The sequence below is a fragment of the Caretta caretta genome, chromosome 4 (genome assembly GCF_965140235.1).
Source record: "Caretta caretta isolate rCarCar2 chromosome 4, rCarCar1.hap1, whole genome shotgun sequence".
Taxonomy (NCBI): Eukaryota; Metazoa; Chordata; order Testudines; family Cheloniidae; genus Caretta; species Caretta caretta.
The window spans coordinates 126,503,432-126,520,701 of NC_134209.1; the positions used below are offsets into that span (position 1 = coordinate 126,503,432).

Below are 17,270 nucleotides of genomic sequence, written 5' to 3' on the forward strand. Positions count from 1 at the left end.
GTAAAATTCCCCAAACAAGTAACGGGGTAATCCGATAATAATTATGAAACACTGCCGCTATTCTAGAGATGGCAAATCAGGTACAAATAAAAAAAATACTCAATACATTTTAGTTTGGTTTTGGATTAAATTTCCATAGAGAATAATCTCAAAAAGGTTCACAGTTCAGTTAAAAAACATCAGGTCAACATCAGAGCAAGATAATTAAGGTTTCTTTTTCCAAATGAGAAGATTTTAAAAGGCCTGTTTCAAAAGCTCAGGTTTCTTCAACACCTCTCCAGAATGAATTCATTCACTCATTCTCTTCTCTGTTTCTGAGAATACCTCCTGCCAACTGGTAGTTTAATCCTCTTTACAATTATCACACCATCACTTAGTAACTGAGCCCTACAGCAAGATGGACTGAATAAGGAATCAATTGACACATTATTAAATGATCCAGCAAGGGACATTCTTCCAGGCTATGGTACTTACAGAATGTAAACAGGTGTAGATTTTTCCTCTTTTTAACAACTTTTGAAAGCTTTAAGTTTAAAAAAATCTTTCAGCATATACAGAAATCATAGCAACATTTATTTTAATACTAGATCTTTTTTCAACTCATTTCACTTTTCTTGATTTGAAAATGAGCTCTCTAATACTTGCTCCATGTGGGTGGATGCTGCAATTTGAAAGAAATGACTTTTGATAAGGGCAAAAATCAATACTCAGTGTCTTTCAGCGTTTGCTTGGGTGTGGAGGGAAGGTAATGCCTGTACTTTGTCTCTGCACACAATAATAACCCTACGCAGGCTTGGAACATTTTTGTATCTTTTATCCTGTTGAGAGGGTCCATTGACTGCACTGCATTTACATCGAAATGGAGTACCTGTCTTTAAAAAGGGGAACAAAGAGGACCTGGGGAATAAAGCCTAACTTTGATACCTGGAAAGATACTAGAACTAATTATTAAACAATCAGTTTGTAAGTACCTAGAGGATAATGGGGGGAAGCTGTAGCCATGATATATCTTGATTTTTAGTAAGGCTTTTGATGCATTCCCATGGCACATTTTTATACACGAACTAGGGAAATGTAGTCTAGATGAAATAACTTTAAGGTGTGTGCTAAACTGATTGGAAAACTGTACTCAAAGAGTTGTCAATGGTTTGCTGACATATCTAGTGAGGTCCCACAGAGGTCAGTCCTTGGTCTGGTACTAGTCTATATTTTCATTAATGACTTAGATAATGGTAAGAGTGGAGAGTCCACTTCTAAATTTGCAGATGAGGCCAAGCTGAGAGTGGTTGCTAGTACTTTGGAGGATAGCGTTAGAATTTAAAATAATCTTGACAAATTGGAAAACTGATCTGAATTCAACAAGATGAAGTTCAATAAAGGCAATTATGAAGTACTACACTCTGGAAGATAAAAATCAAATGCAAATCTACAAAATGGGGAATAACTGGCTAAGGCAGCAGTACTGCTGAAAGGGATGTGGGAGTTTATAGTAGATCACAAATTGAATGAGTCAACAATGTGATGCAATTTTGAAATTAATTAAACAAAGGGCCAAGTCCTGAAGTCCCCATTGGGAGTTTTCCTACGTAAAGATTTCAGAATTTGACCCCTCCTTTATACAATGGTATAGGCAAAATATATTGTAACAAATGTTTTCCATGAAAGTACAGAGTCTTGAGATGGTTTATCCTTACATTATTTGTTTGTAGACACCATGGCAAAGGTATGTTTTATAGAGAGATTTAAAAGAGGATGGCAGGTGAGTAAATTGTGATCCTTCGGAATCTGAGCCTACCGATTCCTGAGTTACCTCTGAGCCCCAGCCTGCTTAAACAGGATGAATCATCCTTGAGCCAGAGAGTATGATGAGTCATCAAAGGCAATTACCTGCAGGTCTTGTAATAGGTCCTATGCCATTCAACCAGGGTTCAACCAATCCACAGGCAAAGACCCATCCAGGTGATCCTGGCTCTTAAAAGAAGCAGCCTGTCCAATCTACTCCACATTACTACCTGGCTGGAAGCTCTCTCTTTGCCAGTAGCTTCATCTCACAGTTCCTGCTCCAGCTAGCCCTTGTTCCTGTTCTAATCATGCTGGTTTCCATGCTAGACAGCCCCTACTTCATTCTGTATCAGCCGGCCACCTGGTGCTTGACAAAGACAAAACTGCAATCTTATTAAACTATTCTAAAAGCTGAAAACTCACATTCAAAATTACAGTTCTCAAGATGACAGGATAACTTATGGAGACATTGTGAAGTTATTTTTCATAGCTATTAAATCCATTTGTTTCTGTCTGTTCATAAGCTTGAAAGCCAGATCTGCGTCCTTACCAGAACATTTCCCCTCATTTCATGTGTACATGCTCTTATTATTGCTTGGTTTTTCAGGAGCATTGGGCTGCTGCATTTAGGGGGCCTTAGTCAGTATATCAGAGGATGTGCTTTCTTTGCATTTCAAAAGTGAATAAAAGGGCAGAGCCAGATTAATTATCCCTGGAAACATTGTGACTAGCCAAATTGGTAATTCAGCCAGAATATTAAAAATGACAGGGTAAGAAATCTCTTTTATTGGACTTAGCCTTCACCAGAGAGTGTTTTGTTTTGCATCAGTTGTGACACCTAGTATTTAGGTGATGGTAACTGAATGGGACATGTAAAATAATGTTAGGCATAGTACAAACACATGCCCCACACCCCAAAGAGCTTGCATTCTAGAATGTAGATGTGGGACAACAAAGAGGGGAGGAATATACTATAAGGTTGGGGAAAGTCAGGGTTTCATAAAGATTGTGTGAAATTATCATCAGTTCCTGTACACTTAATGACCAATTGTAACTGTGTATATGTGTGTGTATATATATATATACAAATCATAGCTCAATTCTTGTAGGCTTCACAGCAGAGATGAGTGTTTCAGCGGAATTTGAATATGGAAAGGATAGTGACTTGGGCCGAGATACACAAATGAGATTTAGGCAAAGTGACACTGAACTTCACAATGCTTAACTTTTAGGTGCATAGAAGAATCACTGGCACCACACTGTGATCCATGAGGCTTAGTTAGGCTAGGCTCTCTATACAATGAATGGGGAGGAATAGACACTGTATAATATGATCCACAAAAGCCAGCAGAGTAGGCAGGGAGCTGCTCAAGGCAGCCAATGGGAGATTCCGATGAGATGGGTGCATGCTAAACCCCACCCCTCCAAAGGAGCTAGGCACCCAAGACCAGGTGTGCAGGGAACAGTCTCTCTCTGCCCTTTATCTGCAACCGGGAATCCCCTCCTGGAGTCACTTGGCTTAGACATCTAATTCAACTCTGTTGAGAATGTGTTAGGCACCCGCCTCACTCCCCACAAAATAGCTGAAGGAGGCGCCCACCTTATAATTTTTAGCCTAGTGATTACAGCACTCACCGAGGATGTATTCAGGAGACCCAACTTTAATTCCACCCTCTCAGCGGAGGAGAAAGGATTTGAACATGGATGTCCCACCTCTCAGGAGAGTGTTCTAACCACTGAACTATGGGATATTCTGAGGCAGGGTGCCCTCTATCTCTCCTATTGAAGCTGTTCCACTGTGGCTAAATACATCACTAGGCCAGGGAAAATGAGAATGACTCTGAAGTTTGGCAACTAGGGTATTAACGGGGGAGGTGGGAGACTGAGGAGCCAGTCCCCCTGCTCCAATCAGTCTTTGTTTGTCTTCTATACAACTTGCCTTCTAGCAACCTCTGTCTTTAGAAAAGTGTGTGTGTGTGTGTGTGTGTAATGTCTAGTTCCCTTTGTATTTTTTACTCATGACTGCATGTCAGATGTCATGGAAAATATGCAATGTGTGTGTAGCTATTCTTTTATTAGGTCTGCAACCAATGCTTAGTTCTAAACTTTGCCTTGCAAATAAAAATAAATGAAAGATTTGTTGTGGGTACCATACACATCTGGTTTGAGTGTATGAAGTTACATAAAAACAGAGACGGGAGATACTTCAAAACTCCAGTTGATATCCTGGCTCCATTGAAGTCAATGACAGTTTTGCCATTGACTTCAGTGGGGGCAGAATGTCAGTCTGCATTCCCAGTTTAAAGAAACTGTACCTTGCAATATTGTGTCTCGAATACTACAGAACATTTTGAAAAATTGTTTTATAAAAACTTGGGTAGTCTAACAAGGGTCATTTAACAACCAGCAGGATAGAAACACTGTCATTTTGATAATATGCAAGTCCTACAATCTAGCTAGAGTTTTCATGATAAATTATTGAAGTTAGTTATCACTTTTTGTACAGTAGAGCATTTGCAGCAGTAAAATCTGAAGCATGTAAACTTGGATTGTATTTCATATCACTGATCTTAGTTAATCCTTGCAATGCTCTCTCTTTTCTTGAGAAAGGTAGCTCTTATTGTAACATCTTTTCCTATATAATATATACCTATAACTTTAGAAACGGGGGGGAAAAAAATCTGTGTTTGGCTTTATAATCTCAAAACTTTCATTCAGCTCCCTGAAGGCTGTGACAGATTCTTAATATTGTGCTAACCTAAGTATAAAGGGGTGCTACTAAAAATATTGGCCAGCATTTTCAAACCTAGATGTTGAAATCCATATTTAGGCACCTAAGTAACTGGCCTGATTTTCAGAAGTGGTGAGCAGCCTCAGGTCCCATTGAAGTCATGTGAGTGACTCCTCCATCACCTGCTTTGGAGTGCAACATGACTCAGGAGCACCTTGATTGCAATCCTGTGCTCCTCTGAGCTCCTGATCTGGCCCTTAAGTAAGGGTCCTGGAGAAGGTTGGAGGAAGCTCTTTGTACCCTCCCTTCCTCATGAAGTAACTGAAAAATTAGCATGTTTAAACTGGTAATGACTTGCTCTGCTGGCTTGCAATTAATGCAGCCTACTATTGTACTTTGTACTATTGTACAAAAAATTGCTCCAGGTCTCTCAAAATAAATGCAATTCACCCAGGCTGCTGTTCTGTATGTTTAATGTACTTTCTTTCAAACAATTCCCAAGAATTACTTCTAATCATAAGATTCTTGCCTCTCTAGTATCTGTAATGTTGGTTTCATTTGTTTTCTGTTCACAGGCTGGACTGCAGACATTTTGTTTCCTGGTGTTTGCTGTCATCTGCCTTGCTGGAGCTACTTATCTGTTTTTTGTCCTGCCCGAAACAAAAAATAAGACCATTAATGAAATCAGCCAGGCATTTGCCAAAAGGAATAAAGTGACTTTAGAAGGGCGGGAGATGAGCCAGTTTTCATCAGAAATGAAATCAAGTGAAGAACAAGAACATAACTTCTCTTCTACACTGGAGAATGGTGAAACTAAAAACAGAATAATCTAAGCATTCAGTGTTCTTTTTATGGAAAAAAAATACCCATATGCCCTGCTGGTTTGGAAAGCATGTGATCATTCTAACAGTTCAGCATTTGTGTTATTAATACCCCTGTGTATGTTGGGGGCGGGAGGGTTGTTTTGTTTTTGTTTTTTAATCCAGGAGAATATGGGCATAAAGTAAATCAGTGGCAGCTGGGAAGTTGAGATGAGGTACAGTGATATCTGGTGGGAACACGACCCAGAGTTTCCAGGAAACGTGTGGAGTGGATCATCCGGTGAATGGAGGGGGAGGGGATCAGGACTAGGAGAGGGAAACTGGATTGGCAGTGGGAACTGGGTGGAGGGATCCTGAGCAAGGACTGGCTGATCAACATGCCACATGCCAGCTTGCATGGGTGGACCTATATGCTAGTGGCAGAGATTGGGTGCGAGTCAGTGGATGCGAAGAGAAGGAGAGGTAAGTTTTATTTCTCAACTTTTCCCAATAGGCTTTTAAAATTGCACTTCAAAATGAAAGGGACACTATCGTGGTAATTTTTTCCATCTTCATTTTTAATTTTAGCTGCTTTCCTCATAAGAACCTCTCTCGCTCCCACTGTCTCCAGAAGACAAACTGCAATTTGTTTCCATAATTACTGACGTGCTTCCTCCCTCCACCCCACAAATACTAGCAAGAGCGCTAGATGGGTGGCACTGTGTTTCTGTTGTTTAAAGCAAATAACAGTGAAGCATTTGTTCTGAAAACAAAAACTCCACATATTCTGAATAGTGGGCTCCGGGGAGATAGGTACAGGAGAAGAAAAAATAATCAAACATTGAGCTGCCCAGACTATAACAACAGTAACATTTTTTAAAAGCACAAGTCCTATTTTCAAAAGTGATTTAGGAGCCAGAGTCTCACTGAAGGCCTATGGGACTAATGCTCTGAAGTGCCTAAGTTAGTTTTGAAAATGGGGCTTAGGCTCCTAAGTCTTTTAGGTGCTTTTAAAAATGTTACCCAATGTCCATTTAATTTCATGATAGGAAAATAGCAGGGGTTTCTGGTTTGTGACGTTGACTCTTCCTGATTCTTAGTGTTTTTTAGGCAAGTTATGGCTCACTTTTTAATATTTTTCAATTATTTTCCTTTAATTCCTTAGGTGCTTATATACTATAGGGATAAGCACTTTCTAAATAAAATAATAAATCCCATAATTAGCAGTCTTTGGGGATAAGTCCTCAGTGAGCATGTACAATCTCTTAGGGTGAGCCATGTTTCTCTATGAGCTATTTTGCACAATACTAAAATTGTAAATTTGACCCGTATATTTTATTTTTAAAAAGTTGTTCTCAGATGTTTGCCTCGGTGAGGATTTTTTGGTTTTAACCTAATATGTTTTTAAATCATACCCTAAAATAAGTTGTTGTTGCCAAATAATCTATGCTGTATGCTGCTGTTGTAGTAGCCATTTTGGATCCAGGGTATGAGAGAGACAAGGTGAGTGAGGTAATGGCTTTTATTAGACCAACGTCTGTTGCAGGGAGAGAGAGATGACCTTTCCAGTTTACATAGAGTTTGTCTTCAGGTCTGGGAAATGTACTCAGAGGGTACTGCAGTTGGTCCACGGTAGCTGACTTGGGCTCAGGCTATGGGGCTGGTTAATTGCAGTGTAGACGTTGGGCTCAGGCTGGATCCTGGTCTCTAGGGCCCTGTGAGGTGAGAGGGTCCCAGAGCTTGGACTGCAATCTGAGCTCAAACATCTACACCGCAGTTAAACAGCCTCTTAGTCCAAGCCCCGAGAGCCAGAGTCAGGTGGCACACACCAGCCACAGCTGTCTGATTGCAATGTAGACATACCCACTGTCACTGCTAAATACAAGGTGGAACAGATTGTTTAGCATAAGTAGTTAACACATATTTCAAGGGACTATTCAAGGTGAGGTGGCCAGTTACCACCTATCCAGGTATAGGGGAAGGAAAGAAGGAGGGGGGGGGGAGCAATAATCTATAGTCCCTCCTCCGTTCCTTCTCCTTCCTCCCCCCTGCCCATGACTGAAGACATGTTAACTGGCTGCTTCATTTTGATTGTATTCAGCTGTGATACACTGAGCACATTTCCCAGACTTGAAGAAGAGCTCTGTGTAAACTCAAAAACTTGTGTCTCACCAGTAGAAGTTGATTCAATAAAAGATATTACCTCACCCACCTTGTTTCTCTAAATGCGATATACTGTGATTTGTATATTTTTGTACATACTGCCCATATTAACCATTACTAGAACTTAATTACCCAACGGAGCAACTTCATTGCTGGGTAATAGGAAAGAATGCTCTCGTTCTCCATACCAGATTTTACATTGGGTAGCTACTGATGTCAGTGGAGTTACTCCAATGTATAATTTGGGTAATATCATGGACAATCAGACTGTTCTGCTGCTAAAGAAAAGTGTAATGAATCAGGATTATGCCAATGGAGAATCTTTTAGGACTAATCAGATCTTTAGGGGGAAAAACTACACCAGTATGTTTCCTTAAAGAAAGTACTTGAAACTGCATAGCTCTTGTGTGCAGCCTGTGTGTGGTTTTGTTTGTCTTTGTTTCTTGGGTTTATTTTATTTTTTGCTACACAGGTTTTTGAAGTAAAAAAAAAAAAAAAAAAATCGCCAAAGCCCGTGCTGCTGGGTTGGTGAACAATACGAACATTTAAAATCTCAGTTCGAGCACAGAGGTCTTCCTTTTCTGACTGATAGAATGGTGGGAGAACTTTTACTCAACTTGAGGGGTACCTTACTTCACAAGCTAGGCTTGCTCTCAGAGTAAGGTACTACTCCACTTGAGTTAGGTTGTTATAAATGGGCTCTTAATAACAATTAAAATTAATAGTTCATGCTGCTCATCTTCTAAGCACTTGGTAGGCATTAATCCTTGATAATATTGACCTTTGATCAATTAAGACTGCATTGGCATCCTGATATATTACTGAACTTCTGAAGCAAGGTTTAACCCTTCAATAATTGAATGCAACCACCAGCAATCTCATTTTGAGCTCAGCTATGAAGGTTCTTTCAGCACCTCATTAAGACCCAAATGTTGTTCACTGCTCTCCTGCCATGCATACAAAGCATACATAAATGAAGCTTGGACAGAGGATCAGAGAGGGGTCAGGTGAAACCTCCCTTCACAACTAAGGGGCTTATAGTACTAGCAACTAGGGCTCTACATCCTCTCTAGGTGAAGGTGCCGTGACATATGGCTCCATTAGCTCCTCTCTTGCCACAGCCTAGATGTGCACGCATGCACTACTGCAAAGAGAGGCATAATAGAAAAGTCTCCATGGCACATAAGGAGTGCAGAGTCCCTTTGAGTAGCCCCCCTGTGTCCTGTCTCCTATGAGCTGTATCACATCAGTTCTGCTGAGTTTAGGGCCTTCTGGGCTTATAGGATAGGGAGCTGTGGAGGTTAGACACCTGTTGATTTGTTCCAAATCTTTCTGTAAGAGAGCAGTACAGAGTGAAAATGTCAGCATCAGGGAATATTAGTTCAAACATTCCACTCACTGCCTAGGGGAGGTGATTATAGTATATTCAAACTTGGTTTCTGGGAACACCCAAGATTTGCATAACTCCCTCATTTCCAACCCCAGGGGTGGTTTTGAATTGTTCTCAAGTATTGCGTAGCAACATTTCCCCCCTTCTTATGGTGTTATAACTTCAACAATCAAAGGATAGAATGTAATATGCTGACAGTTCTTCACTGTTTTTTCTATTTGGGTCTACAGACTGTCTACAGCCAAACCTGTACATTTGTCAATGAATGTTCTGCTTGTGCCATGTTTGTTTCTCTAAAATCTGAATTAATGGGAAAATGCTGCACTGTGTCTTAGTTTTTAAAGCAGTATTAAAAATGGATTGTAAGTGTGTGACTACTTCATACATAGATTTCACTGATCAAAGTATAAGAGCTAAACCAACAAGATGCTAGGGTCTGTTTCATTTCTGGAAAATGTGAGATTATCCAAAGTTGAATGTAAGGTGTCATTACTCAGTTTTCAGTTGTATAACCTGAGTTTTTCGTGTGATTCATTATTAAAATCTTCTATGTACAGTCAGGCCTGGATAGTCTGTTATTTTTCAAATGGAAAGAGTAGAGGTATGGCCCTCAGGATCAGAAGGGGGGGTTTAGGGAGGGGGGCCACATTCAGTATTGAACCAGCAATTGCCTCTTTAAATAGGAGATAAAATAATAAATTAACAATATTGTCTTGGCTGAATAAGAGAGAATGTGTGTGTTGTCAGGGCGTACAAAGGCAGTGATCCAGAGCAAGCAAAAAAGCATCGCTTCTGGCATTTAAAAAAAGGTGAAAACTGAGTTTGCTGCGCTAGGGAAAGAACACAAAGTGGAAGATGTCAGTAAAACTATGCAAAGATAATTCCCAAAATGGTGAAAATTGAAATACTTCCCTGTCAGATCAAACAGACAATGTTCTGTGGTATGCTAGGACAACATTCTGAGAAGGGAAATAGGGCAGATTGCCTGTTGCCATGTAAGTTGCCAATTGCCGCGGTAAAGAGGGGAAAAAAGTTATTCTCCCCCCTTAAAGGCCAGTCAAGAAATGTGCCATGCTCATCACCTCCTATCTGTTCCACCTTTGCCCAAATTTATACATTTTTCATGTTGGTTTTGAAAGTGGGAAGATGATTAATAGCTACCTAGAGGAAACAAGTGAAAGAGTATAGAAGTGGATAAATGAATTCCTTTGTAGGCTTTAGAGTAGCAGCCGTGTTAGTCTGTATTCGCAAAAATAAAAGGAGTACTTGTGGCACCTTAGAAACTAGCCAATTTGAGCATAAGCTTTCGTGAGCTACAGCTCTGATGAAGTGAGCTGTAGCTCACGCAAGCTTATGCTCAAATAAATTGGCTAGTCTCTAAGGTGCCACAAGTACTCCTTTTCTTTTTGTAGGCTTTACCATCTACGATGATGCGTTAGTGGAAGTGATTAATCCCTTTCAAGGCCAAACCTTATTGAAATATATGTATAGAATTAAGGTAGCTTTGTCAGCTTCTTTTTAGTGATTAAAATGTTTGATGCCATGTAAAAAACAGATATGACTAATCCAAAACCATTGGAAAAATCCATCAGATTTTGCTCTCTAGGGGATAACTGCCCCTCTGAATCTTACATTAAAAGTTTTAGGTCTTGTCTACACTATACAGGTTTGTCGAGAAAAGTCAGGTTTTTGCTGACAAAACTGGAGGTGTACACACTTCAATGGCACTTATGCTGACAAAACTCTCCTACTCTGCTGACAAAATCAAACCACCTCATCAAGAGACGCAGAGCTTTTGCAACAGTTATATCAACAAAGTGTCAGTGTAGACACCAAGCTTGATTATGTCACTGTAAATGGCCTCCAGGAGGTGTCCCACAATGCCCATCCTGATCGCCCTGGGTCAGCAGTTCAAACTCTACTGCCCTGCTCACAGGTACACAAGCTTCTGCCCCTCCCCCTTTAAAGGTCCAGGAAATTTTGAAATTTTGAAAATTTCACTTCCTGTTTGCTTGGCGTGAACCACTCACATCACATCTTTCCAGCTGCCCATGGCAGTTCCACGCAGCAAATGCTCTCCTGCTTAGAGTACACAGGACCCGGTGGATCTGCTGAGTGTATGGGGAGTGTATGTGCAGTCCCAGCTCCGCTCCAGCTGTAGGAACTTAGATTTCTACAGGCAGATTTCTCATGGCTTGTGTGATAAGGGTTTACAAACGAGTCACGTAGCAGCACAGTGTGAAGATAAAGGAGCTGAGGAAGGCATACCAGAAGGCAAGGGATGCAAACCTTCACTCTGGTACTATGATGAAGAGCTGCCACTTTTATAAGGAGCCATCCTCAGCAGAGACCCCCACCTCCACTGCCAAGAACCCTGTGGATACTTCATCGGGGCTGGAGGCAGCGGACAGTGGCCCTAACGAAATTGTGGATGAGGTCGTCAAGCTGGAGGATGATGCAGAGCACACGGCAGGGTTGTCTGGCAGCACAGGAAGTCAGGACCTCTTTTCCACTGTGGAGGGGTCTAGCCAGTCCCAGCAGTCAGTCTCTGGTGGGCATGATACAACCCTGAGGAGAGGATCAGAGGAGGATCAGAGGAGAGCCCTGATCTTTTTGAGTTGATGCTGCTCGGTTAACTCATATGCAGCGTAGTTGTCCTTTGCTCTGTGTATTCTAGAAGTGGATGAAGGGATAGAAATGTACAAGACTAGCTGTGTTTGAGTGTGCTCCATATTCCCCTGTGTAGCAAAGCAGTGCGGCAGAACAGTGTGTTAATGCACACGGAGATTTCACAGGAATCCTCCAGAGAGATCTGAAGGAAATTTTCCTGGAGCTACTTACCAATCTTCTGCTGAAGGTGCTTTGGCAGAGCTGCTTGTTTCTTCCTCTGTTGCAGGAAACTTTCCTGTGCCAATCAGCCATGACTTGTGCAGGGACCAAAGCAGCACACAGGCAAGCAGCATAGGGACCTGGTCTGAAGCCACATGCATGCAGCAGATGCACCCTTACATCCTTAATTACCCTCAGGAGTGAGAGGATTGACCCCTGCATGGAAATTGGTGACAGATTTTACAATATTGTTCTTAGTCACCTGCACTGATACCCTTAAAAAAAAAACACACACACACACACCTAGACCCTTTGCCCCATCTTGAACTGCCAATCCCCACCTGGGCTGAATTCACCATGTTTAGTGTGTTCGCCACAATATGCCCTTGCTAAAGGACAGGGAGAAAGTGATTAATACATTAAAAGATGTATTTTACCGTAATAATTCAACGCTCTGTGTGAACTAATTAGCATACTTCTGTTACTGTTTCTTGTGTTTCTGCAGATGTGGCCTTCAGGGGAACCCCCTACACAATGGTGGGGTGCCTCTACCAGATAAGCAAGCAGCCAAGGCAGAGCAAGAAGGACATGTTCCGAGAGGCACTCCAATCCTCAGAGGCCTAAAAAAAGAGAACACAGGGAATGGAGAGAGACCCTGAAGCAAAAGTGTAGAATAGAAAGGCAGGACAGAAAGGCGAGTGAGGAGCACATTTTAAAGGGCCAGGAGCGGATGATAAAGGTGATGGAGGTGTGAACAGAGATGTTGAAGTCCCAATTCACGCTCCAGGCAGAATACACGCATGCTCGCTCCCCCCTGCAGCCTATACAGAACTGCTTTCCATGCCCCCCCCAAACTCCTCCCATACATTCTTTGCAACTTCCCAGAATGTCTCAGTACCCTGTTTACTCCACCCCTTTGTAGAACTTCCAAAATGATAGCTGGACATACAGACAGCTCTGACAGCATACGCTGCCCTACACTGTCATTTCCCTTCCCACCAAGCCTTTTGTATGTGTGTTAATTGGTATATAATAAAACTTTGTCTCCTACACAGGGTGGTTGCTGCTGGTAGTAACACATAGTGGCAATTTGATCACTTGCTGCCTACAAATCCTGGTCAGGAATATTCAGGATTCTCATGCAAGGCGGCAAGAGAAGCATGGCGGAGTGCGGTACAGTAATGTGTCTTTCTGGTAATCATTGTCACAGTGTTGCCTCAAAGCCTTTCTGATTCAAATAGCCCCCCGTTATGCCCCTCTAATAGCTCTGGTACCTGACTGCTCAAATTCAGCCGCCAGGTGATCAGCTTGCACGCTCCACCCCCGGGGAAAAACTTTTCACCCTGAGCCTTACAAATATTATGGCCATGGGAAGGTTTTCCTCATTTAGGTCTAACCTGCCATACAGGCAGTGCCAGCACACTTTTAATCTGCCAAAGGCACAGTCCATGGTCATTCTGCACCTGCTCAGCCTTTTGTTGAAGTGCTCCTTGCTGCTGTCCAGGTTTCCCGTGTCAGGTTTCATGAGTCATAGGAGTAAGGGGTATGCTGGGTCTCCCAGGATCATTATGGGCATTTTAGCATCCCTCACGGGAATCTTCTGGTCTGAAAAGAAAGTCCCTGCTTGAAGCTTTCTGTACAGATGGTGTTCCTGAAAATGCATGCATCATGCACCTTCCCTGACCACCCCACGGTGATGTCAGTGAAAGGCCCATGGTGATCCACAAGTGCCTGCAATACCATAGAGAAGTACCTCTTTCTATCGATGTACTCAGTCACAAGATGGGCTGGGGCCAGAATTGGGATATGTGTGCCATCTATTGCCCCTCTGCAGTGAGGGAATCCCATTGCTGCAAAACCATCCACTATTTCACACACATTTCCAAGAGAGACAGTCCATTGTAGCAGGATGCGATTAATGGCCCTGCACGCTGCATTAACGTAGCCCCAGCAGTCACCTTTCTGACTCCAAACTGATTTGTGACCAACTGGTAAAAGTCCAGTTTCAACACAGCGATCATCACATGCTTCTCCACCAAGAGGACAGCTCTCATTTTGGTGTCCTTGTGCTGCTGGGGCAGGCTCCACTCATCTGAAAGTTCTGCAGTCACTGCTCATCATCCCAGACCTGCATCACAATGCGATCCCACCACTCAGTGCTTGTTTCCTGAGCCCAAAAGCAACGGTCCACTATGTTCAGCTTTTCCGTGAATAACAAAAGTAATCTGGTGTTGTTTCTTTCCATGGCACGCAGTAGGTCAGGCAACTCTGATTCCTGTTAAGATTTGGCGCTCGTGATATACTGCATGATCATCCGTGATGCGTTCATAACAGCAACCACCACAGTAGAGAACAGTGCAAGATCCAGCCTTTCAGACAGAGATGGTGGGCACACAGTAAAAAGGGGCCGTTGAAAAATGCCACAAAATGCCGTCGAAAGCCCACGGAATGCTGGAACAGAAAGAACTGCATCATGGGGCACTGAGCCCACACCCATGATACACTGCGATCCACTCTGCCTTCCCACAACTCCTAGCTGAAGGTGGCATGTAGCATAGTTGGATAAGTACCCAGAGTGCACTGCTCTCACTGTCAATGCTAGTGCACCAAAGTATGGACATGCTCAGTCAACAGACAGAGCATAGTGTGAACATGCATGAGCGATGTAAATATATCAGTTTTTGATTGTCAGCTTAACTTTTGTTGACAAAAAACTCTGTAGTGTAAACAAGGCCTTAGGGTAGTAATTTGATTCCTTGAGTCAAATGTAATCAAGCAGACTTTATTATCAGAAAAGTGAGCTCTAATAGTATCTTTTGCTTGTGGGAGGGGTAACAGAAAAAGACATATTAAATCTGTTTTTTTGGTTATCTGGCTTCAGATTTACATTTGGATCCGCAATTTGAGACGTTAGAGGGGCCTGATTTTTAGAGAGGCTGTGATCCTCACAGGGCCGGCTCTACTGTTTTTGCTGCCCCAAGCACTGAAAAAACCTGTCACCACTGAATTGCCGCCGCAGATGGCAGGAGAGAGAGACACTACTGCTGAATTGCCGCCGCCGCAGACACTCTGTCTTTCTCACTGCCGCCCCAAGCACCTGCTTGGAACGCTGGTGCCTGGAGCCAGCCCTGGATCCTCAGCACTTTCTGTAAATGAGACCCCCTGTAAGGCTCATCAAGTTGGGCACCCAAAAATTGAGGCATCTAAAATTACTAGTCAGTCATTGTCAGGGTTCCTTCCCCACTCTGAACTCTAGGGTACAGATGTGGGGACCCGCATGAAAGACCCCCTAAGCTTATTTTTACCAGCTTAGGTTAAAAACTTCCCCAAGGTACAAACTTTGCCTTGTCCTTGAACAGTATGCTGCCACCACCAAGTGATTTAAACAAAGAACAGGGAAAGAGACCACTTAGATGTCTTCCCCCAAAATATTCCCCCAATCCCTACACCCCCTTTCTTAGGGAAGGCTTGATAATAATCCTTACCAATTTGTTACAAAAATCATTAAAGACCCAAACCCCTGGATTTTGGAACAATGGAAAAATCAGGTTTTTAAAAGAAGGATTTTATTTAAAAAAAAGGTAAAAATAATTTTTGTAAAATTAGGATGGAACACATTTTACAGGGTATTCAAATTTAAAACACAGAGGATCCCCCTCTGGGCAAAACCTTAAAGTTACACAAAATAGGAATAAACCTCCCTCTTAACACGGAAAATTCACATAAAACAAAAGAAACTAATCCGCCTTGCCTGGCTTACCTATGCTGGTTGCAATATTGGAGACTTGGATTAGGATGGGTTGGAGAAGATGGATTTTTGTCTGGCCTCCCTCAGTCCCAAAAGAAATTTACCACATTAAAAAAAAAAAAAAAAAAAAAAAGCACAAACAAAACCCTTCCCCCACCCCCACAAGATTTAAAAGTATCTTGTTGCCTTATTGGTCCTTAGGGTCAGGTGCCAGTCAGGTTAGTTGAGCTTCTTAACCCTTTACAGGTAACAGGATGTTGTCTCTGGCCAAAAGGGATTTTATAGCACTGTATACAGGAAGGTAGTTACCATTCCCTTTATATTTATAACGGTCATTTTTGAAAATTTTTCCCTTAAGACCCTGATCCCTTCACCAGAGTTCAAGTGGCCAAAAATAAAAATAAAAAAAAATTAAAATCCTCTGAGCAACTTGAATGGCACGTGTAGTCTTATTACATTTCAACTTTCATCCCTGAGGTGAAAAATGAGTGTATTTCCATTAAAAGTCCGATTATGCGAAGTGCTAAGCTTTCCCTGGAAGGAATTTAAGAATTAAATAGCTGAGCTTCCAACAAAAATATGCAATTGCTCATTAAAATCAGCTACTGTAGCAGAAGACTGGAGGGTATCAAATGTTGCACTTATCTTAAAAAAAAGGTTCCTAGGGCATGATCCAGAGAGCTACAGAGCAGTGAGCCTTAATTTGGTACATAGTAAATTAGTTGACATTATAATTAAATAGAATTTTAAAATAGATTGTAATATGAAAAGGACAAACCAGGAGGCCTTCTGCAAAGGAAATTCATGCCAATGCAATGGAATTCTTAGACTTAGAGAATGTCAGTAAGAGACTAGGTGAAAGAGAACCAGTTAACACATATTTGGACTATCAAAAATTCTTTAACAGAGTCCCTCACAAGAAGCTATTATAGAAACTGAGTGTTCATGAGGTGAGAGGTAAAGTGCTGTCATGGATTAAAAATTGGCTAAGAAATAGAAAATAAAGAATAGGAATAAATGGACCATTTTCAACATGACAAGACAGTAAAGGTCCTTGTCCCAAAGTCTGGTCTTGGATAGGTGTTTTAATATGTGTATCAGTTATCTGGAAAAGGGTGTCAACAACTAGGTGACTAAAAATCTTCCAAAGAAGACTGTGAGGAACTTGAAAAGGACTTACTAAAGTTAAGTCAGTGAGCATCATGATACCAGATGAAATTAGTAATTGACAAATGCAGGCAATGTATTTTTGTAATAAATAATTTGTGCAACTCAAGAGGGAGTTAAATAATAAAAGAGGAGGGTACACAAAAGAATGAGCATGAATGTAGCACAAAAATCAAGATATTGAGAATAAAATTAATCAATGAACCAAAGAACAGGAAGAGAAGAGATATTATTATAACCTATACACAAATTCTAGAAGCCTGGATAACAAACAAGAGGAACTGGAATTTAAATTTAATTTAGTTGGTATTACTGAAACCTGGTGGGAAGATTCACTTGACTGGAATGTTAATATCAATAGTTATAACCTACTAATGAAGGAGTGAGTGTTCAAAAGAGGAGAGGGGAGTGGTGCTCTATATCAAAAATGATATTACCTGTTTCTGAATCACTGATAAAGTGGAAGAAAATGATCTTGAATACTTATGGATCAATTTCTTAACAGATAGAGCACAAGATGGGGTATTAGTTGCAGTCTGCTACAGGCCACCTAATCACACTATCAAACAGGATGACTGGCCCCTTATACATTTATCTATAATGTGTAGGGGACGGGGGAAGCTATGTGATCATGGGGGACTTCAATCTGAGTGACATATT

At 41.6% G+C, this 17,270-nt stretch overlaps 1 protein-coding gene across 3 annotated transcripts in view; it reads left to right on the forward strand.

Annotated features, from left to right (window-relative positions):
* SLC2A9 (solute carrier family 2 member 9) overlaps window positions 1-9,422 on the forward strand; it is a 222,614-nt gene extending 213,192 nt beyond the window's left edge. For all 3 annotated transcript variants that reach the window (XM_048848860.2, XM_075128030.1, XM_048848861.2), the window contains one exon: window positions 5,089-9,422. In XM_048848860.2, the coding sequence (XP_048704817.1) occupies window positions 5,089-5,346 (258 nt within the window). In that variant the 3' untranslated portion in view covers window positions 5,347-9,422. The remainder of the gene's footprint in view (window positions 1-5,088) is intronic.
* The last annotated feature ends 7,848 nt before the right edge of the window (window positions 9,423-17,270 follow it).